Genomic DNA, 23,501 nt, shown 5'->3' on the forward strand with positions numbered 1-23,501 from the left:
ACAACCAATTTGTGGGGGGAATCCAGGCATTCTCTACAAGATGTGAAAAGTTTCTATCCAGTTGTCAGAGAATATGAGTAATTGTTGAATTACTTAAAAAGCAAACTTCAGCATGTCCCTTGCTATATCATGACACTAATTTGGGTGAATATTAGGTATATTGTCTCTGTGTTTAAAGTACTTCACACTGGAAAACCTTCAAACTGAATCTACTCCAAAATCTCTGTTACTAAGCTACTGAGTGTAGCACAGTTAATATGATTCGGGACATATTAGTAAAAGCTTGAAAAGAAAACCTGTGCTGCAGTTCCAGCTGGGTAAATTGTTGAAAACTGAATGTATGTTCAAGTGGGTCTTCGACAGTAAATATTATAAATTGTGGATTCTGTCTGTAATATTATTGGTTTTACAGCCTGAACATAATTTTGTTTGACATAAAGCCTGAACACATTTTAGCAATCTCCAGACAAATGTTGGAAACTTAATTTTCAGCTCACAATTGGTGTAGTGCAACTCAGTTCTTACTCTTCTTATAAAATGTTAGTGGCTGTCACGCTTACAACTGTAACAATTTTTTCTATATTTGCAAGGTGGAGTGTTATAGTATTAACTGTTACAGCATTTCCAAATAATGTCAAAGTTAAGGAAATTTCAGACAATCTTTGTGAAAAAACGAATATTGAAGATGGACAGTCAGAAGTCCTGGGGATTAGGAAATGATTGTCATATGATGGAATCATATTAATTGTTGCTTGGACAAGGTGAGATACATTGGTTTGTGTTTGCTTGGGCGTTTTTTGGGGTGTGTTTTTTTTTTCCATTGCAAACTTGGAGAATTCAAAGGACAGTAGATTGAAGAATGTGTGCAGAAATATCTTGGAAATTTCGTCCAAATTTCTTGGTGGGTGAGACAGGACAGGACTCAGTCACTGGATCTTTGATGTCCTGATGTTTTATCTCCCTGTGCACCTGAGTGAACCCCACCTGCTCAGGGATGCAACAGTCCAGACTGTCCCCTGGGGGTCTGGAATATCCAGATGTGCTGACAGAGGCAGTTATAGGTTCCCTAAATGAGAACTTTTCTCCTCATAGTCCTTGGGGGTGAGGTTGGGAAGTGTCATTTTGATGAAGAACTAGTCTTGTTCCTCATCTCACAGAAAACTGCAGTTGCTTGAAATTTCAAGTGTTTGGTTTTTTTCCTGAAAATGTTTATAGATAGCAATTATTATATATAACAGGGGTGTAACAAGGTCTGAGATGTGCTGACTTCTTATTCTTGCCTCCCTATCGTGTGTTGGCTCACTTCAGGGAGAGAAGCTCTGTTTATAGCTATCTTGAGTTGAACTTTTTTACAGCAGATCTATATTTGGGCATCTTTGCACATATCCTTGTATCTAAAATGGGCTCCATAATTCTTACCTTGTAGAGGGGTTTGGAGATTAGTTACTGTCTGTAAAGAGCTTTGAAAATGTCAAATCCTGTGTTTGCATATTTTCAGAATATAATTAGAAGACGGGCAATTAATCTGCTTCCTGTAAATTAATACATCAAAATTGTTTGCTCTATAGAAATCGCTTGTGTGAGTGTTTTGGGGTGGATTTATCTTTTTTTCTTTTTATTTTTGGTACATATATGAGAATGTTTGCTGAGGAAGCCAGGCTTCACTCTTGCAGTGCATAGTGCAGGAATGCAATCTTCAAAATCCAGGCTCTTCATGTAATTTCATTATTTACCTGCCTGCTCATTCTTTAAAATGAAGCCGTATGTTTTCAGCACTGAGGATTATTTATTACCTAGAAAAATTTAACTTGGGCTCTGGAGGGTTTTTCATTAGTTTCTGTATTAGAATTGATGAAGGACGGTGTGTGTCTCATCTTGATGCTGTATGTTGGGAGCTCTCTCTGGAGAGATTGTCCTGGTCCACATTACATAAGTAATCAAAACAGAAGGTTATAAATGTTCCTTCTGGCCTTTAAAGTCTGATCTTTTAATTAAAATACAGGAATGTCTTCTGCAGGGCAAACCAAATACTGAGGTTTGTGTCAGAATTGGTGTAGAGGAGCTTTTAGCACTGTCAGGTTTCAGAGGAAGGGGCTGGAGAGCTCTGGCTGCTGTTTGGACAAGGAGGGGAAGGCTGTCAGTACATGGAGAAAGGTTAAGGTTGTGACAACTGGTCAACAAATGAGACAGGGTGAAAAAAAAAAGAGCAAAACACAGAAAGCTTTGAGTTCTGAAAAATTTTTAACACTGCAATTGATTACAGTACTCCCTTTGGTCTGTTTCTGTCTGTTTTCCCCATCTGTCCTTTCTGTGTAATTTTGAACAGCACATTTTTCTACTGATACAGCTACATTCCTACTGATATAGCTCTATTTCTACTAATTTAGTTGAATTTCTACTAATTTATTTGTATTGTGCTTAGTTATGTGTTAGGGCTGTAGTCCTGATTCACTTCAGCTGTGCCATGCTTGTGGAGCGACCAAAACTTGGACTGAGCTGACTGTTGATTCCCTCCAGTTTGGGCCAAATGGAAGCTGCTGAAACCCTGAAATGGGGGCAGGGACAAGGAGTGAGGGGCTGTTCCCCCAGCTGCCTGCTGGGTTAGGTCATCAGTAAGGAAAATGGGATTTGTGCTCTCCTTCCCCATCACTTGCACTGCAAACATTTCACTGCCGTCATCCCCACAGGTACCTGCCCATTTGCTGAGCTCTCTGCATGAACAGGTGTGTCCTGAAAATGTCTCAAATTACCACCACAGCCAACACTTTCCAAGAAAGTGGTTGCTCCTTTGCCAGCATAAGGAATATATTACAGAGAAACTGAAGACTGGGAGGGATCAGAGGCAACAAGTGGTAGCTAAAAATGTTTTGTGTTTAAGTGTGAGCTGCAGCTCTGAGTGCTGTGTCCTTTCCCCAGGTCTTGGAAAGAAGAGAATCCTGGGAATGGGGTTGATGGTGAGCAGAGGGCTGGCTGTGTCCACCACCAGGTCTTTGGAGCAGTTCTGTCTGGCTCTGGGCTTGGTCAGGTTGGGTTTGGCAGTGCTTTGTAGGAATCACTCTCCACTTTTCAGGAACTCAGCCTGCAGAAGTATCTTCAGAGCACAGCCACAGCATCAGTCACCTGGGGAAGCGAGATGTAGAGATGTGTCAGAGGCAGCCCCAGGAGCCCTGGTGCACGTGGGAGGGGAAGCAGCAGCACTGGCACGGCTGTGAGTGTTTACTAGTGACTACGCTGTCCCTGCAAGGCAGCTCTCAGGTCCCTGGGAAGCAAGTGGCTTGTGGTTTCTGGCAGGAAATTCCCACTGGACTGTGTCAAATGCACTTTGAGATGAAGGTACCCTTGTTCAATTTATTATTCATGAATAATTCAGCTTCGCTTACTTCTTGTACCCATTCCTGTAGGTTTTACTTGTTAAAATTTCCTTTTGTGTGGCAGAATTTTTCCCTGTTGATAAACTGTTGCTGAAGTAACAATGGTCTGCATTGAAAATAGAGCAGATGGGGCCATATTAGCCCGGTTCTCTCATCCGTGAAAACAAATGTTATAACCACTGTAATTTGGTGTAATTTCAATGCAACTCAACAGATTTGCAGGAGAATTTAGGTCCTCAGTGACCTTTGTGTATTTCTTGACTTCTGTTTTGCATGCAAGTTGGGCAGGGTATTTTGTAATTGACAGAGCAAGAGTTTATAACACAGGGTGCATTTATGTGTAATCTCCCTAATTGGAAAACTGTTGATTGCATAATTACATATAATTACCTCAGTTGTTCTTGCCCAGACAATATTTGCAGGATGGCTCAGGAAGGCAGTTCACTGTCAGATGTCAGAATAGATTTTGTGGAGCAGGTTGGCACTCAATTAATTCAATATTGGTTGAATAAAGGAGACCTCCCATTCCCAGTAAGGTATTTTGTATTTCTCCAGTTTGAAGCTAAACCTGGAGCAGATACCACAGCCCACCTCTGAGTATCCTCAGTGTGGGAAATCCAAATCAGTATCTTCTAATGTGCTCTTGGCAGATAAAAACCCTATTCTCATTTACCTCTAGAATTTTTTTCTCTGTAGTTCTGTTCAGTATCAGATATCTACCTATCAAGAATGATGAAGTAATACTAAAATGGTAAAAAATCCCCCTTAATCCCCAGGTGTCACCAGAAAGAAACACAGAACTCAAAACACAACAGTATCTCTCTACCAGGTTTGCAAATTACTTACTTATTTTTTTAAAGAATCAAAATCAAACCCAAAATCAACAAGAAAAACCCCAGGAAACTTGTAAGAGCCAGCACTTCATGAAGGTACCAGCACATCTCGTTTATAATCAGATGCAAAGCAATCTGAGGGCTGTGGAAGACTCTCATGCCACTAAAGGAAGTTTTAATTAGCCCCTCTAGGACTATGAGAAAGGCTTCAACCAAAGGTCCAGCTGCTCTAATTACCTGTCCCACATGGTGGCCATGGGGACATGCTGGGGAAGGCATCAATTTAATACTTATTTTACTTTTCCCTTCCCTCTCGTCTGAAATGGCTTTCCAGTTGTTTTCAGCTACAGGACTGTCTGCATTCCAAATGTGTGATTTCTGTGTGTTTGCTAGCCCAGAAAGTCTGCACAGTGAACCCTCTGCTCTCCCTGCACTTCACTGCCACTGCATTTACCACTTCCTTAGTCACAGAGCAACACCAGACTACCACCAGCTCTGTGAAGAATCACTTTCTTCTGTTTGTTTTGAAGCTGTTTTCTCTGACCTTTGTTTAATGGATTTTTTTACTTCTAATTGGAAAAGAAATAGACCCGTGACACCCTATTAATCCACTTTGTGCACCTCCTGGTTTTGCAGACTCCTGTTGTATCCTCAAAGTTGTTCCTTCCACAGAATTACAGAATGTTTTTGTTGGAAGGGGCCTTTTAAGGGTTTCCTAGTCCAGCCCTCTCTGGAATGAGTTGTGACATCTTCAGTTTGATCAGGTGGGTCAGAACCCTGTCCAGCCTGACCTTGAATGTCTCCAGGGATGGGGCACCCACCTCCTCCTGGGCAGCCTGTGCCAGGGCCTTACCACCCTCATGGTAAAATACCCCTTTCTTATATCCAGTCTAAATTTGCCTTCATCTCAAAGCCATCATCCCCTGTACTTTCTTTGCACTAAAGAGTCTCAGATTAAGATTTTACTGGACCAGCTGAGACATACTCAACTCTTTCCACACTGCTTCTGTCATTTTCTGAACCTTTCCCAATTTATTTCTGTGTGAAAAGTCCAAAAGTGCCCATGGTATTCAGGATTTTTCATAGTGTAACTGTCTTGTTCACTTTGTTCTGTTCCTTTCCCAGTCATCCCTGTACTCTGATTTGCTCCTTTTGGCATTGCTGAGCATTGGGATGGTGTTTTCATGGAACTTTTCCTGGGCTTGCTCCTGAGTGGTGGTACCAAGCACAAAGTCCATCTTTCCACATGTGAAGGTTGGAATGTTTTCCTCACATTAATTCTGTCTGCCATCTTGCTGTCCAGTAACTCAGGCCTGTTGAAGTTCTTAATAACAGATTCTCATCATTACTAACTCAAATAATTTACAAACTTTATCATCCTGTGTAATGCCTGTCCCTGTCCTCAACAGAACTCCCTGAGGAAGTCCTTTGATGACTTTGTTTCATTCTAAGAACTGACAGATGGCCCGATATTCCAACTGTTTACTAGCTTTTGATCGGATTTTTTTTCCTTTTTTTTCATCTGTGAAGTGACTTTTTTTTTTAAGTCCTAGATGCTTAACCATTTCCCTAAACATCTCTCAAAATCATTGTGAAGTCTGGTTTTCTTGCAATCCAAACACTGGTTGACCATTTTGAGAGCTCCTCTGGGTTTACAGGAGATGCCATCCTTGTACAAAAACCATCTGATTCTTCCCCAGTATATAATGTTAATTCTGATGTCCACTAATCCTGTTCTCATTATAGCTTCTACTAATTGGTGTGATACAAACATGAAATGTGTTGGCTCAGTAGATCTCCCTGGAAACTTTAAAATGAATTCTCAGTCCTGTCATTATTCCGTTCTCATGCTAATTTAACAGCAATGGGATGCAAATTTCCTGCCAGGAGTGGCGGCTTCGCAAGTCCCAGCATGAGGGAATCTTCCCTGGGAGAGGGGAACACTCTCCTACCCAGCAGCTTGCTGCTGGCAGAGCAGTGGAATTACAGGATGGCTTGGGTTGGAAGGGACCTTAAAGCCCATCCATCCCACCCCTGCCATGGCAGGGACACCTTCCACTGTCCCAGGGTGCTCCAAGCGCCAATGCCCAGCCTGGCCTTGGACACTGCCAGGGATCCAAGGGCAGCCACAGCTTTTCTGGGAACCCCATCCCAGTGGCTCCCCACCCTCCTCAATTCCTTCCCAATATTCCATCTCACCCTCCTCTCTTTGAAATCATTCCCCTTGTCCTGGCACTGTAATAAAAAAAGATCTCTCTGTGAGGGATTGCTCCCTTCTCCCCCAAACATTTCCCTCACTTCCATACATTCATCCTTGTCCACTTAAACCCTTCTAGAGGTGCTGCCTTCTTCACAGCATTTCCCCTTCTTTTCCTTCCCTTTCCTCAAGATGTGAGAGATACAGAATACACTTTTTGCTTTGTGTTTCAGAAGCTGGGAAAAATACTGTCAGTAGAACACATCTGAGAACTTCATGAGTTAATGTGTCCTTGGATAGCATAAGCTGCTTTGGTTTAGACTGTAATTTGCTGCTTTTCCTTCTGGGATTACTGAGGAGTTTTCAGTTGCTGCAGTGATTGTTCTCTTTTGCTCAGTAATTTACTTGCATTTCAGGTTACACAGACTTCCAGATTCTGAAATGAAAATATCTTTAGAAGTCAAGAACAAGAAATATTTTTAGCTTGTCATGTTAAATTTTAATTAATCACCTCTGCCACCTTTTTCAGCATCAAAGGTGTGCAACACGTCCTTGTAAATATTAGGCAGTGAATATATGTCTTGAAACATGGCAAATAATTAAGTTTCCTCATGCCTCACATTGAAGACAGGCTTTTGTTGGGGCTCTTAATATTTTGGTAGCAATCTTGATACACAGACAAATTTCCCACCATTGTTTTTCATCTCTGGTTTCCATTCTTATCAATATTGACACCTGTAATTTTCTTTTAACTTACTCCCAATGTCCTGGTTTGAACAGTTAGGCCAGGACTGCAATGAATCAGTGAAAAATTGGGAAATGGCATCTAGCGAGATCATGGCACAACCAAGTTTTAAATGACAACTTTACAGTGCATTATTATAAATTGGTTTTATGTAAGGCTTAGGGAAGGGCAGACCATGGGCAGGTATCTGTTGCCACACCACACACACCATTTGAAAGTTCACAAGACAGTTTGGGGTCCCCCTGGTGTCCCTTGGAACATAATTTACCTGTTGACTCACCCTGCTGATGGGAGAGTGGGATATCAAAAGCACTGCTGATACTTGCTTCAATTCCCCAGTGTGCGCTTTGCCTCCTGGACAGTCAAAGCTAACCAAATTTACGAGGAGCTGAAGGCAGGAGCTCGCAGTGGAATTGCCAGGTGATATTCCCTGGGGCAGCAGTTGTCCTCACCTGTGACAGGTGCTAGCACCTCTGTGGGAATCCTTGTTACTCTGGGTCCCTCAGTGCTTCAGTCATGGGATTGTTTGGGGCATCACCACTAATTGACCTTAGTGGTCTGAAAAGCAGTATTTCTGTTACAGAGCATGCATCATTTGGGCGCTTTTTATCTCTTTTTTTTTTTTTTTTTTTTTTTTTTTTTTTTTTTTTTTTTTGGGTTGGCTTTTGGATTTTGGTTTTTGTGTAGTTGTTTTGTGTGTGTGGTTTTGGTTTGTTTGTTTGTTTGATGTGTTTTTTGTTTTACACTTTCATCGTGGGTTTTTTGTGAGAGTTTGTTTGTTTGACTGATTTTTTTTTAATCAGAACAATGTTTTTTTCCCCTGTGAAGGGAAATGTTGGCAGCTGTGGAGGTTTTACTGCCTTGTTTTGAGCACTGCCATCGCTTGGGCAGTTTCATAAGGACAGTGTAGTGCTGTGAGCTGCTGGTCAGCCCAGCTCTGGTGCGGGACTTCTTCACACAGAGTCTGAGCCTGGCTCCAATCTTGTCTCTGCTGTAGGCACCCATCAGCTCCTTCCTCATTCCTCCTTTCACTGCAAGGAGAAACTCTGGCTAGCCCCAGGTACCAGTCAGAGGAGTGACACACAGCAGTACTCCTGATGTCCCTTAACTCTTTCCTTGGCTGTCAGTCATACTTATGGCAGGCACTTGAATCTTTCCTTCCTCTTTTTTCTCAGGCTTTACCTTGAAGAATTCTGCCAAAGGTGTTTTTGTGCAAATGAAGCCTTGCCTTGTTGCTTATGTGCACCTGAATACTGAAAAGACACCTTGAAATGAAATTGCTTAATTTGCTTTATGTCAGAACACAGATTGTTCATATTACCTTCCACGAGTCCAGTGGTTTTCAGAATAAATATAAACAACAAAATTATCCAGCTGAACTTGAAACACAAGTGTGTTCCTGATACCCAGCAGATGGGATAATGATGGTGATGAGGGTAGTTGATGTAAATATGTGCTACAGTGCTTAAATATCTACTGTTTTTCCTTCACAAAAAGGATGGTGTATATGCAAAAGGGTGTTTTTTACCTATACGGTGCTGCAGTAATGTGCAAGCTAAACTGTTCGGCATTGAATGGCAGTGCTAAAATTATATTGTTTCTGTGTAATTATATATACAGGCCCACTCACATACATCATTTACTGGGGAATGTAATAGTGCATCACAGATACCATCTTATTTTCTTGTAGTAAATCAGATTTTTAAATGACAAGCATTTATTCTGAAAAGAGAATTCAAAGATGACTTGGAGATTCTTTTTAGAGGCATGTTATGGTATTTTTATTGCACTTTGCTAGCTCTAGAGTTGATTATTTCTGGATAAATGAATTGAGAGTTGATGCTGATGCTTGAAAGCAATATGTCTCTTTAAGGGGGGCTGACAGATGTAGGTGATTTCAAAACAAATGCCTTCTGTAATTTAGTTTTAGTTGCCATTGGGTCCAGACCTACTGTGGTTGCCCTCTAATTTAGTTCAAATGCATGCATTTTCTTGGTCTGTGTGTGTTTCTGGCGTGCCTGTCACCATGGTAACTGCACACCTCTGAGTTTAAATTCTGTGACATGAGATCACTTCAAGTCTTGCTTTGAAGAGGTCTGAGTTGCTGTACTTTAAAAGTAGGGAGGACTGATATTGTCTCTAACTTGAATCCCCACACAATGGGATTAAATCCAGTGCTTGTCTGCACTTGTGTCTTCATTCTAATTTTATATGTAACAGCTTTATGAAACGCAAATAACTTGTTACATAATATGCAGTGCTGAACAGTGTGATTTATCTTTAAATATGCTTTTTAAAATAGACTATTCCACTCTATAAACAGAGCACATTTGTGTGTAATCTCGCTGCACTTTTCAGTGTGCTGTAGGTTATTTTCAACTGCACTGTATTATTGTAAAAGTTTTTATCATTCACTGCTATGGAGAATCCTATAGACCTGATTCAATGTTTTTTTCTTTCCTATTCATAGCATTCAGGTTTAAGTGATATGCTTTGTAGAAACCCCACAGGTTATAAGATTGTCCTTTTGCTCATTTATTTTATCTTCATTTGGGCTCTGGAACTGTTTAGTTTCTGAAACTTAACATATCTGAACCTGAACCTCGTTTAGTTAAAGCCCGTTTAATGTGAATGTCTGTTTTGGCCTCATTTCTGTTGTGATTGTCTGTAATCCTGCAGTTCTGGTGGTCTTCTGCATGAAGAGTGTTTTATGTGTGTGTAGTGATGTTTAACAAATTAATATAATGCACAAGTGAATAATTTCTCCTCATGGAATGCCTTTTTCTGTGCTCATGTTTCCCTAAAGGAAGCCAAATGTACGGGTCCTTGAGTTTGGCTGTTGGAGGCCAGACAGGAATTTCTGTTCCCTGTGCACAGGTGTGGAGGTGGACGAGGGATGAGGGAGTTCTGGGCAGTGAGTTCAATGGAGGGAATGAGAGAAATTCAGTCAGAATTGCTCCTGAATAACCTCAGACCCAAACCCAAATGTTTTTACACCCCTCTCTGGTCCTGCTGCTTGTGAAACATCTGGATTTCTAAAGGTGCATTTAGGGCACCCGTGGAAATTAAAGATGTGCATTTAGGTAGAATATTTTCTGACCTGCTTTCATCTGAGCTGGAAGAAGTCTGTTTGCTTCCTGGCTGTAAGTTGGTACACAAGCTGTGCAAAATAAGGTTGTAAATAACCCGTCCCTGTGAAATGGGAGCTAAGGTAGGTACCTGGTGGCTATCCCCTCCCCACTAGATAAATCTCTTAATGCTACTTCTGAGAGTAGCAAAAACCTCCCTGAAAGCTCTGTGGAATGCAGAACTCTGTAAGAGTTCTGTAGAAAACTCTGTAGACCTGTAGAACTCTGGGCAATGCCTATGCAAGAAATGCCAGTGAGAATATGACAGGTTTTGGGTGAATAGCATTTTCTTGTAGAAACAAAACTGCGATGCAGTTGTGGGTGAGGCTTCTTGAGAGAGGGGCTAACATGATTTGGGACTGTGATGGATGAGAAGGGTTCCTGTTCTTCAGGGAGAGTGGGGAATAAGCTGTAGCCGGTGCACAATCTGCATTCTCAGGAGGAAAGAGTGGTGGTTCCAGGCTTGGGTCCCAATGCTGGCTTGTGAGGAAAGTTTTAGGTTAAAAGATGCGAGAGAGAATTACTGACACCCCACTGCAGCTCTGTTATTGTACTTAGCTGAAGGAGCTCTTTAGGGAATTGTATTTTGTTGTCTTGGATGTGGAAGTTTAAGAACAGTAATTTAGCAATAAGTACATGAAAGCTATTACCCTGATACACAGGGGAATATTTTCAGGGTAGTTTTACCTTCAACCCATGTTTCCAGATGAAAACTGAAAACACATATTCCTTGGGCTGGCAGCACATTGGGCTGAGTATAGAAAGTCTTCTGACAGTTTTTATTTGCTGTGTGGGACGTTTTTTGTGTTTTGCATTTTTTGTTTGATTGCTTTTTGTTCGTTTCTTAAATTTTATAAATTTTTTTCATTTAAGAGTTTCTGAACCCTTTTTTCCTTTGTTCTAATTTGCAGTATTACTTTACTGTTCTCTTTGGCCATGAGGGGCAGAAGCCACTGGAGCTGCGTTGTGAGGATGAAGTTGATGGAGATGAGTGGGTAGAAGCTATTCACCAAGCGAGGTATGAAACTCAATTTGTGACCCTCTGATCCATTTTATTACAGATATATGGATAATACTTTGAAAATCTAAACCCGCCTTCCAGACAGAAATAAATGTTAACATGTATTAGTTGTGTGTTGTTTGCAACTCATGAGTATGTAATAGGAAAAGAACACTCATACCGTTCAATGCTTATTTCACTATCTTTTATCTTTCGCAAGCAATTGTGCTACAGTTGAAGTTAGTTCAAGAAGAATATTATTTTATTAAAAACAATCCCTAGGGTTGTTACAGACAAGTGTGTCATGTGGATGAGAAAATTAATGATATGACAGATGAATAAATGTGTTTTTCCTTAGAAACTCCTATAGAGAAATAAATCTAAGATAGAGGAGGTCACGCCTTTAAGATGATGAAGTGTGAAAAATAAAATTTTGACTTTGAAACTGAAATTCGGAACCACCTGAACCACAGTTTTGTGAAAAGGGACGTGGTAGGACCTTGAGCCATGCAGAAGTCTGTGCCTGAGAAGAGGTCTGTGTGACAAGTGGCAAGTGGTTTAGGTGTAATCTAACTGAAAGTCTGAAGGGCTGAGGAATGGTGTCCCAAGGCAAAACTGCTGCTGAAACTCACTTTCTGCAGTCTCCTCTCATTCACACTCACCTCAGCTAATCTGCAGTGCCATGGTAACGTACAAGGAGCCAGGCAGCTCCCGAATTGCTTAGGACATGAGCCATGTAAACAGAAGTGATTCTGCTTTAGAACTAAAATTGAACACGAGCAGCTCATAGATTTTAATTTAGAGCTTGTGAAATGAGGCCCTGGGGCTCCAGGCCTTGTGCTGATCATGCCTTGAGAGGCTGCCTGGAACACAGGCTAGGCATTGTTAAAGGAATACAGGGGGTATTTATTAAGAGGCCTTCACAAGATACACGTTGGGCAGCACAAGAGCCCGGCCTAGGCTGCACCCAAGATGGAGCCAAGATGGATACAAGATGGATGACTGGTTGCAAGGTTTCACACTTTTATAAGTTTTGGTCCATTTACATACTGGGGTTAATTGTCCAATTACAGCTTCAGGTTATGAAGTCCCATCCTCCCAGATCGCTTTCCTCAATTCGCTGTTGTTTACACTTTTTTGGGCCTGAAGTTGCAATGGTCCTTGGTTCTGGGGCTGGAAAAGGATGGTTTTGTCAAACTAAGCTGTGAGGAGAACCTTCTAACACTTTATATGAAGTTCAGAATTACAGACTTATGCAATCCAGAATCTGGAAAATGTGAAAGCTAAAACTTAAGGCATCACTGCCTGGGCATGCAGCCTTGGGATCTGCATCTTCCTCTTAGTGCTGGTGCCTCCTGATCAGGACCCTGTCCTAGGACAGCCCTGCAGGGTGGGCAGCATTTTTGGCCTGGTACTCTCTGGGTGAGCACATCATTCCATGCCTTGGGGGTCCATGAGACTCAGGATGTCTCCTGTATACGACAGCCACAGCCCTTGGCTGCTGCAGGGCTTGTCCCTGGTCTGGGACAGCTTTTGATGTGGAGTACTTGATGCCTTGGAGTGGCTACCTAGAACAGAGGCTAGACAAGATTGAGTGAATAAATTGGGTATTTATTAGAGGCCTTCAGTAGATTTACCATGGGCAGTGAAAAAGCCTCCCGGAGGCTGCACCCAAGAGGGATGATGGTCATGAGTTTTTCAGACAATTATAAATTTGGTTCAATTACATATCAGGGGTTAATCCTCTAATTACAGCTTCAGGTAATGGTGTTGTTTACCCCCCGTTTGCTGCCCTTTCAATTCACTTTTGTTTATACTTTTTGGGGCCTGAGGCTGTAGGGTGTTCTTGGATCTCAGGCCCAGAGGGATTTTTTTTTCCTGACCAAAACATGAAGACAGTAGGTAACACTCCGTATGGAGTTTAGTTGTGCACTAAAGCATTACAGGATTTGAAAAATATAAAAGCTAAAATCCTAGGGCATCCTACTGACAGTGAGTGAAGAAGGGAGCAGGGCTTTTTGCCTTGTGCTTGTGGCATTCAGGGACAACAGCATCCTGAGGTTCCCTCTTTCCAGCATCAGTCTGGTTTTGCCAAACCTGTCCCTGACAGGAGAGGGGTGTCGGGCTCTGCTCCCAGGGAACAGGGACAGCAGGAGAGGGAACTGGGCCTGGGGAGGCTCAGGTTGGACACCAGCAGGAATTTCCCCATGGAAAGGGTGGCCAGGAATTGGGAGGATTGAAGCCCTCATCCTTGGAGGTGTCCAAGGAATGACTGGAGGTGGCACTTAGTGCTCAGGTCTGGGGACAAGGTGGGGATCAAGGCACAGCTGGGACTTGATGATCTGGGAGGGCTTTTCGAACTTCAGTGGTTTTGGGATTCTGGGATTCTTGTTCATTGCCTGGTGTAAAAGGTGTGTAAGAAAGTAGAGCTTCATAATATGAGGTAGATTTTTTGTCCTTGTGGTTCAGTCTGTAGATGTGTCACACATGAATTTTCAAGGTAGAAACTGACATAAAATGAAGGCAATTATAAACGATACACAGCTGAAAATATTGAGAATTTGCAAAGAAGTTGCTTGTGACATTCAGGGTCAGGGTGATTGGCTTTTGACTCCACCAGGAAGTTGTAATTGCAGGCTTTACAAGACAGCTGGATTTCTGAGGCCACTAAGATTGGTGTTTTTCTCTCTATCTCTTTTGCTATTTGACCATTTCTTCTTTATTTGGGCCTATCTCCTGATGATATGAACTGTGGATATCTTTGTGATGGACAGTCTCATGGTCCTATGCCATTTCGGGATTTTCTTAATCACCTTTTCTGCATAGGTATCTAAATTTCTTGGGGAAGTTTCCCAGGAGTACGGACATGACTTCCTTCTGTTCTCTTGGACAGAATTCCAAAAAGCGACCAAAAATTTTTGTAAAATTTAGTTGATAAGCATGGAATGTCTTTCCCTGTTGTGGGTTACCTCCTCGCTCTGATGATTTTCTACTTTACTGGAAGCTGCTTTCGTTTGCTTTGCATTGCATCAAGCAGAACAGCCTGAAGTTTCTAATTAGTTACTAAAACATTGGGTCTTTTGCTGAAGATACATAAAAAGAGGCTAAAAGAATAGTTTTAGAGTCTTGTGTAGGACTTTTCTTCTGAAGTTAATTGAACAAAATAGCACAGATTTTCTTGAGGGATAGAATTTTTTGCCTGCATCATGATCCGGACCTTTTCCCTTGAGATTATCTGTATTTTTGACAAATGGGAGAAGTTTTGGCAACTTCTTAAGTGCCTCTGTTGATTTGAGCCTAACCTAAGGCTTTTGTTAGGAGTTGGTGAATGGCATTTTATGTAGCACTTTAAAGATACTTTCTTGTACTGTCTCAGGTGTCTTAGTTAGAAATTGTAGGAGGCATTGAGAAGAATGCCACTACTCTTATATTGAAAACAGACCTGGGAACATCTTCTCTGTGAATATGCTGGCATTTGAGAAAGAGAAATATTTAATTGCTTTCCAGAGGGTCTTATCCTCAGAAGGATCTGTGGTAATCCCTGTGTTAGCTGAGACAATGCAATTGAGGTAGTTGAGGCTTTTTGTTTTTTTAGATTGACGTATAGAAAATCTAATTTCGAACTGCCTTTCCCCCCACCCCCCCCTTTTTTTTTCTTCTTTTTTTCCTTCCTTTTTTTTTTTTTTCTTTTCTTTTTTCTTTTTCTTTTTTTCTTTTTTTTTTTCCCCAGTACATGTTTGTAGCCATCAAAATTTCTTCCGTGTCTTATTTACTTTGTCGGTTATAAACAGAGTGTTGAATAAATGATGCTGCAGTCTCAGTGCACCCCATGGTCCACTCTGGGTAAATGAGAATGTTGTTTGGATGCCAGTAATAATTTAAGGATTTTTCTGCTGTGATGTTGTCTGTTGTTTCTGTCCATAGAACCCTCTCCTCACATGGGGGATTGTTTGGCTTTTGAGCAGGAAGTGGGATATTTAATCCGGTATATTTTAATGGAACCTCATTAGCAGTTCCATGTCTGTACTTACTTTTCTTTTCCTTCCATTTTATTTGAGTTTACACTATTTTGGGTTCTCAACAATATCCAGGGTGGCAGAGTAAAGTGGTTTGCTTTGTCTGAACTACATTTTTGGGCAGGAGAATTTATTCATGGCAAATCCTAATTCCTCTGTCAGTGACTGCATCTGGAAGTCCTGTTTCTGGCTTTGTTCCAGAACTTGTTCTCTTATGAAAAAATCTGTTTCATCCTCAATACACTGAGATGTACTTATCACTTCCTCTTACAAAGTCTTCTATATTTTAAGGCTTTTTTGCATTTAGCTCAGAAACTCTGTTTGTTTTTTTTTTAATATGGATGCAGTATTAATAAAATTTATTTGGCTTCTATACTTAAACTTATTCTAAAGTCTTAAATTTACAATGTGTGGGAATGAAAACCTTTCTTTCATGCAGGCACAAGTGTGAACTTAATTGGGAAACTGATCTGAAAAGTAAATAGGTTTTTTTTAATTTATTCCAGCTTAGTTTTAATCAATCTCATTCCTCCAGGTCTGCTTACTGCACAGGTAATGTGGGAGAAGAGCAGGGAGGAAAGTGGGAATGCTTCTTTCACCTGGGTCACTGTTTAAAGTGTACAAGGAACTACTACCCTCTAACAATTTAAAGTTAAACTTAAAATTTAAAATTAAAAACAAATAGAAGCAAAACAGATTTTATTTCTCTCAGATTTGTAGGCACACTTCGCCGTGTATTTTGTATATTGCAGGTGGTTGCAGGCTCAGTATGGCAGCTCAGAGCTGCCTTGTCCTGAAGCCTTGCTGTCAGTGAAGCTGTATTAGCTGGGGTCTGATGCTTTAATAACCACAATTTGGTGGTTTCTTGTGGGCTGGAAGGGAGGCAGAGAGGTGCATCTAGTACATACACTCAGTGTGGGCCCCCCAGAAGTCACTGAGCTGTGCAGGCTGTCCAGGAGCTGCTCCTGGACCTCCATCTCCTGATGCCTTGGAGTGGCTACCTAGAACAGAGGCTAAAGATTGAGAGAATAAAGTGGGTATTTATTAAAGGCCTTCAGTAGATACACCTTGGGCAGTCAGAAGCCTCCAAGAGGCTGCACCCAAGATGAACGATGCTCACAATGTTTTCAAACAATTATAAGTTTGGTCCATTTACATGTTGGGGTTATCCCCCAATTACAGCTTCAGGTAGCGAAGTCATTTACCCCCAGTTTGCTCCCCCTGCAATTCACTTCTGTTTATACTTTTTAGGGCCTGAGGCCTACACATCTGTAGGGTGTCCTTGAGTTTCAGGCCCAGAGGGATTTTTTTTCTGACCAAAATGTGAAGACAGTAGGTAACACTGTATATAGAGTTTAGAGTTATGCACTAAAGCAGTAGAGGATTTAAAAAATATAAAAGCTAAAATCTAAGGCATCACCCGGCTGCTGCAAGTGCCCGTGCTGGTCTGGGCTCCAGCTGGGCACATACTGGTCTGCAGGGCCATCTCCTGCCAGCCACCCCACCCTGTGGTGTTCCCAGAAGCTGAGCTGGGTCTCTGGTGCCCTCCAGCAGCCAAATCCCAAAGTCCCTGTTGGTCCAGCCTGGCCCTGGTGCGTCCCCAGCGCTTGGCTCACCTGGCTTGGCCGTGGCTGGTGGTCACACACCCAGACCAGGCTCACACCTCTCCCGTGTGTCTTTAATGGAACATCTTTACTGTCCCTTCAACCCAACAGCCATGATTCTGTGATTCATGGCTGCTCCTGCTTTGAGTTCTGTCTCAGTATTGTACAATGGGGCGGGGTGCTGTTCTCCAGTTTGTGGTTGAATTCCTATAGTCAGATTTTTCTGGCTGGAGTGCCAGGACACGGGAACAGCTGGTTCTCATGTGAGTTGTGAGTCTGGTGGGTGGCACAGTGGCTGAGAGGCGCTTCCAGCAGTCTCCATCCCACATGACAGGGTGGCCTTCCCTCTCCTCACACCACTGCTCCTGAGTGAGCTGTTCCCTATGGATATGGTTCGGATGCTTTGGTTGTTGGGTCCACTCTTCCAAAGACTGTCTTCCAGCTGGTATTTCCTCCTCACAGTTAAAAGGATCGTGTAGTAAAAAATATTTGGGGTGTGGAAGTCTCCAGGTGCTCTGTGGCTCTGGCTGACACCAGGAACCTTTGGAACCCTGGATCTCACACCAAGGCACCTTGCTTAGAGTCACAGGGTGGATTGGTTGTGTTCTAGTGCAGCTTATACTGTTCCCATCCCTGCTGTGGCTGTGCCATTAGGCTTTAAAACCTGTCTGGAGGCTGTTTCTTATCTGTTAAGAAGTCCTACAGCTGCTCGAGGTGGGTGTGGGGAGAGATGCAAGCAATTTCTTCTGCCTTCCAGACAGCCAGAGCCTGGTTTTCATAATGAGTGAATTAGGCTGTGCATTCTGCTTTTCAAGAGGGTGGTTTGATGTCGCCAGACCAAGTGCCTGGTTCTCCCAGCAGCCTGAGCAGCTTTAGTGTAATTAGCATGGAGTGCTCCAATAACCCATAACTCTGATCTCACTTTGGGACAAAACTCAAAAATATTTGCTGGTAGCACTACTGGAACTTCTATCCTGACTTGCTGTCAGAGAAAGGAGACTTTATTAATGAGGCTACAGTTAAGCTTTCTCCAGCTCTCCTACGTTTTCTGAGCATGTCAGCCTAAATGGTGCAGCAGTTTTTCTCAGGGCTTTATTCATTTCTTCCTCTCTCCATGAGGTAGGTGGTGGTCACTCAGAGCTTCTTGAAATACCTGGTTTGAGCCCTGTCTCTACTGATGATGGTAGTAGACAGGTTCAGCCTCAGCTTTCAGGATGTCTTATCTATCCTAGACCTTAAGAATTGCTTCCCTCAATAAAATATTAATACAAATTCATAGACGCTGTGGTTTGCAGCAGTTGTTTCTTTCTGTTAAACCCAGACAGAAAACCACACCTAGGCATGCTGCGTACAAGTTGTTTCATGCATTTTTCTGTGTTCCTTTGACATCTGAACATTTTTGGTACAATTTTCACTGACAAAGATTTTTTATACACGTGTTTATGTCAGTATTGATACACTGTCCTCTTGTAAGGTTTCTTGGATTACTCTGGATATTCAGATTAACACATTTGGACATGGTGATCTCTACTCAGGCATGCAGAGAGATGGATGGGAAGAACTGTTGGAAGTATGTGAAGTTTATTCCAAAAGCCTTTGATTTTTCCTTTTTCAGCAGCAGTTTTGAGAAGGAAAATGGATTTAACCTATTATAAATTAGTGTAGGTGTACACAGGCTTTTCTCATTAATTCTTCTTTGTAATGCTGATTATGGGAGTGAAGGAGATGTTTGGTTTCCAGGCTGAGCCTGACATTTTAGACAGCCAAAGCCACCCCACTGAATTGCTCTAAGAGCATCTCAAAAGAACAAAAACTTCAGTCTCCCAGAGCAAAGTTTTGTGTTCCCCAGTAAAACAAAGCGGTGGAAGTCCAGCTTAATGCATTTAAAGAATCCAAGAAATATACATAAATTTCTTCCCTGAAAGGAGGAAACAAAGAAGTGAAAGAAAAGCACTGTATGTAACAATATCTTGGGTCCTACATTAACAGTTCATCCTCTGTGAGGCTGTGTCCTACTATTTTCCTATTTTTATCAGTTTGAATAAAACCGAAGTGAAGCCTGTCAAATTCTGTGTTGGAAACAATTGGTAGCAAAACTTCTAGAACACTTAGGAAAGGATAAATAGAAAAAAGAGGATGTTTCACCTGTCTGGATTTGGTTTCAGGTAGGAAACACTATTTTTATTAAATGTAAATTTAAGCATTTTATTACATAAGTTATGTACATTTTTATCTTAATAACATTGTAAAACAATTAATTCTAACTTACACACAATTAGTGCTTTTAATTCAGACACTTTTTAGAATGTAAAAATGTCTTTTTAGAGTGGAAAGAGATCAAATACTCTGGTTTCTGAAAAAAACCCCAGAATTCTTGCAAAACAAAACAAATTATTATTGAAAAATTTTAAAGAGCCAATCTCATACTTCACTGCTGTTTTCTGCACAACTGAGTGATAAGTGGATTGTGTCATGTTAGATTTATTTCTGTATGTTTTTTACTTCTTGGAAGAAGTGCCCTGACCTTCTTTTTTCCAATGTATTGTTTACTTCTGCAGTAGTCAAAATATAACAGCAAATGTAATAGAATTAAATTCACTTCTTATTCTTTTTATAATTTGTACAAGGAGGAAAAACTTTTACTTTATGATCACTGTGGGAACTTATTCTAATGATTTTAAATCCAAGCTTGTTTTCCAGGTTAGGTGTTGAATTTAATAGCTGTGCTTAATATTGGCCCCCTCCAGTGTGTAAGTGCACTAACACTGATTGAAATACAAGTAATTATTTACAGAAAAAACACACAACAGAGGATGCACATTACTGCAATTTTAAGAGGCTCACAGTATTTAATAGCAAATCTTCTTTGTTTTATGAGCTCTTTAAAAGGCAGGAAGACATTTAAAAGAAAGAGATCTGCAATTCAGAGGTTCCCTCTATTGAATCCTCTTCTCAGACTCAACAATGGAAAAAGACATGATATTAAATAGCAAGGGATCCTTTGTCAATGGTTTAGGGCCTCCATTCTGCTGTGTTTTGTTTGGTCTTTATCTTGTGAATTTATGACACTCTCGTAGGAGCAGCCTTCCTGAAACTTGGGTTAAGAGGCAGCAAAGTGTCTTGTTTTTGCTGCTTCAGGGTCAGTCTGGTGAAGATGCTGCACAGGGAGAAACGGATTTATCCTCTTTCTGAAGCTGAAAAGTGTTTCTGACATGGTGCTCTGATTGTGGCCTCTGATTGCACTAGGGATATTGTCCCTTTTTAGGGAAAAGCTGCCCAAGAGCTAAAAGAAGATTGATACCGTGGTTCCTGATATGATAAAGGCATTTATTTCAGTAATCTTAAAATGGCCTAAAGAATAGAATGTGTTAGCACACTAAAATGACAGTTCTGATGGGAATTCTTCCGTAAAGAGATCTGGCAGATGGAGAGAAATAGTTCTGATGAGTGCTACATGCTCCCCCAAATCCTCCCAAAAGATGGGAAAAAATCAAGACCTTAAAATAAATAAAACAAATCTAATTTACCGAATTCTTGGGCTTAGTGTGAGAATCAGAAGAGGATAAAAAGTGCAGTTCTTTTGCTCTCAGTAGCTGGATACTGTGAAACTGGGTAGTGTTGCACCTGTGTCTAAAAATGGATATTAAACTCTCTCATGAGTTGGTGGTTATGATTTGGGTGGTTTATGATCAAGCTGTACATTGAAACTTAAGCCAAACAAACATGGCTTTGCAGACTTATTGCCACTGGGGCTGTGTTACCTGTCTGTGTGCCAGGAGGGAGTTGTGATGCCTTGAGAGGCTGCCTGGAACACAGGCTAGGCATTGTTAAAGGAATACAGGGGGTATTTATTAAAAGGCCTTCCAAGGACACACCTTGGGCAGTGCAAGAGCCCGGCCAAGGCTACACCCAAGATGGATGACTGGTCACAAGGTTTCACATTTTTATAAGTTTTGGTCCATTTACATATTGGGGTTAATTGTCCAATTACAGCTTCAGGTTATGAAGTCCCATCCTCCCAGATCGCTTTCCTCAATTCGCTGTTGTTTACACTTTTTTGGGCCTGAAGTTGCAATGGTCCTTGGTTCTGGGGCTGGAAAAGGATGGTTTTGTCAAACTAAGCTGTGAGGAGAACCTTCTAACACTTTATATGAAGTTCAGAGTCACAGACTTATGCAATCCAGAATCTGGAAAATATGAAAGCTAAAACTTAAGGCATCATTGCTCCCCTTTAGAGGCTTGACAACCCCTCTACCTTGTCAAGTCTCCATTCTAAATATCTACTAATAATAGGTATTTAATAATAGACAAATATCTAACAACAGTAAATATCTAACAATAGTATATATATAACAATAGTAAATATCTAACCATAACAAGTATCTAACACTAGTCATGTTTTGCACAGTCAGCTATCATGCTAAGAATAATGATTATTATAACAGTTCTTTAGGCACAGAAGAAGAATAATTTAAAACGTTTTCTTCTGCATCGGTCTCTGTTTTTTCAGTTGTTTCAGGAGCAGAAGCCTTCTGAAACTAAAACCCCTTAAAACCCAGTATCTGGCTGTTTTTAGTGACCTGAGCTTTCTCTGGCAGCTACTCAGACATCCTGATTGAGCGGGAGGTGCTGATGCAGAAGTACATCCACCTGGTGCAGATCGTGGAGACCGAAAAGGTGGCGGCCAACCAGCTCCGGCACCAGCTGGAGGACCAGGACACGGAGATCGAGAGGCTCAAGTCGGAGGTGTGTGCCAGACCCACCAGGCAATCCCTGATCAGAGCATTCTGATGGGCGCATGGCTGTGGTGAGGCCTTGTGAGGCTACCTGGGACTGTGGCTAGACAGTATTAAAGGAATACAGGGGGTATTTTTATTAAAACACCTTCACAGGGTACATCCTGGGCAGCACAAGAGCCTGGCCAAGACTCCACCTAAGATGGTCCCTGCGTCACATGGTTTTACACTTTTATAAGTTTTGGTCCATTTACATATTGGGGTTAATTGTCCAATTAACAGCTTCAGGTTATGAAGTCCCATCCTCCCAGATTGCTCTCCTCAATTTGCTGTTGTTTACACTTTTTTGGGCCTGAAGCTGCTGCAGTGTTCTTGGTTCTGGGGCTGGAAAAGGATTGAAAAGGTGTCCAACTACCCTGCAAAGTGAACTTGCTAATACTTTATATGAAGTTCAGAGTTATATACTAATGCAGTACAGAATCTGGAAAGTATGGAAGCTAAAACATAAGGCATCAGTGGTACATCAGTGGTATTTAGTATTTCTGTAGTATTCTGTGAAAATGGCAGAACCCAGCTAGGTTAATATGTAACAGTCACTCCAGTGACTCCTTGGATAAACAATTTTCTTTGAAATATTGGGTCCTGTTAGGCTGGTTGGGTTACTTTTCCTGTAAGGGTGTTTAAGATGACAAACTGCTTTGCAGAGTGGGTGCCACTGATTGCATTGTTTCCTCCCTCTGTTCAGATTTGAGTTTGGCTGTGGTGGTGTTAAGGACTGTTCCAGGCTGCTCTGATTCCCTGGATGTTGTTAAAAACCTTGTTGTAGTTCCAGGCTGATAAAGCCCAAAAGGCACAGTTAGTTTTGGGGGCAGAACCTACTCCTTCTGGGTTCCCCATTCCAGCTGGACAGGGATCTGTACTGGCCTGAAGTGCTCCAGTCCCTGCCCCCAAACATGTGCTGGTCATTCTGTGCCCCTTCCACAGGCTGGGAGAAGAGGAAACGGTTGTTCTGTTAGTTCTCCAACTGAAGGTTTTGTTAATTCAAGGAAGCATTTAATGAGTGTTTGGTTTTGTCAGATTGTAGCACTGAATAAAACAAAGGAAAAAATGCGACCTTATCAAGGCAACCAGGAAGATGAAGATCCAGATATTAAAAAAATTAAGAAGGTAAACATAAAGTCTTTTGTGCTTAAAGGGAGAAGGGTGGAATGAGGGCTGTACTTCCATATTTTGGTCTGTCTAGTTTTATTTTTTTTTTTTAAGCATAATCAAATAGCAAGACTTCCTTTGCCCTGCCTCTACTTAAATCTCTTCAATTGTGTATATTTTAGTGCCACATTAATACTGTGATGTATTTGCATAAAGTCCCTTATGGAATGTGTCTAGTTTCTGTCTTATTTGGGGTGTGCAGTTTGACCAAGGGTCAGCACTGAGCTGGTAACTTGGTGTGAGTTTTCATGTAGATTTACCATTGTTACAGAAGCTGGGAATGCCCCTTTCAGTAGCAAGAGAGCTTTGGGTCTGTATGTAATTCACTGCATTCTGCAGCTTGGTCATTCTGACAGTTGGGCCCCTTTTATTTTTAAATTTATTTTTTCAAAGTAAGCTGATACCAGTGAAATTTTGCACTTCTCTTTCAAGATGAATGATCTTCACATCAAGATCACGGCACAGACAGCGAAATTTCCTGTGACCAGATGTAGATCTCTTCTGTAATCTTTAATCCAATTGCAACTTCAATAGATATTTTGCTTAGTTAGATTTTTCCATGACATGGAGATGCTTTTTAAAAATGCCCAAAATCTGTCTTTTTGAATACCATGTTTTTTGCCTTGGTGTCTCTTACCAAATAATGTACTGATACATAGCTT

At 41.4% G+C, this 23,501-nt stretch overlaps 1 protein-coding gene across 6 annotated transcripts in view; it reads left to right on the top strand.

The window, feature by feature from the left end:
- Positions 1–23,501, top strand: part of RASGRF2 (Ras protein specific guanine nucleotide releasing factor 2) — a 117,306-nt gene that overhangs the window by 24,822 nt on the left and 68,983 nt on the right. For all 6 annotated transcript variants that reach the window (XM_063422445.1, XM_063422446.1, XM_063422447.1 and 3 more), the window contains exons 2-4: positions 11,186–11,292; positions 21,493–21,640; positions 22,708–22,797. In XM_063422445.1, the coding sequence (XP_063278515.1) occupies positions 11,186–11,292; positions 21,493–21,640; positions 22,708–22,797 (345 nt within the window). The remainder of the gene's footprint in view (positions 1–11,185; positions 11,293–21,492; positions 21,641–22,707; positions 22,798–23,501) is intronic.

Source organism: Prinia subflava, chromosome Z, assembly GCF_021018805.1.
Source record: "Prinia subflava isolate CZ2003 ecotype Zambia chromosome Z, Cam_Psub_1.2, whole genome shotgun sequence".
NCBI classification, from domain to species: domain Eukaryota; kingdom Metazoa; phylum Chordata; class Aves; order Passeriformes; family Cisticolidae; genus Prinia; species Prinia subflava.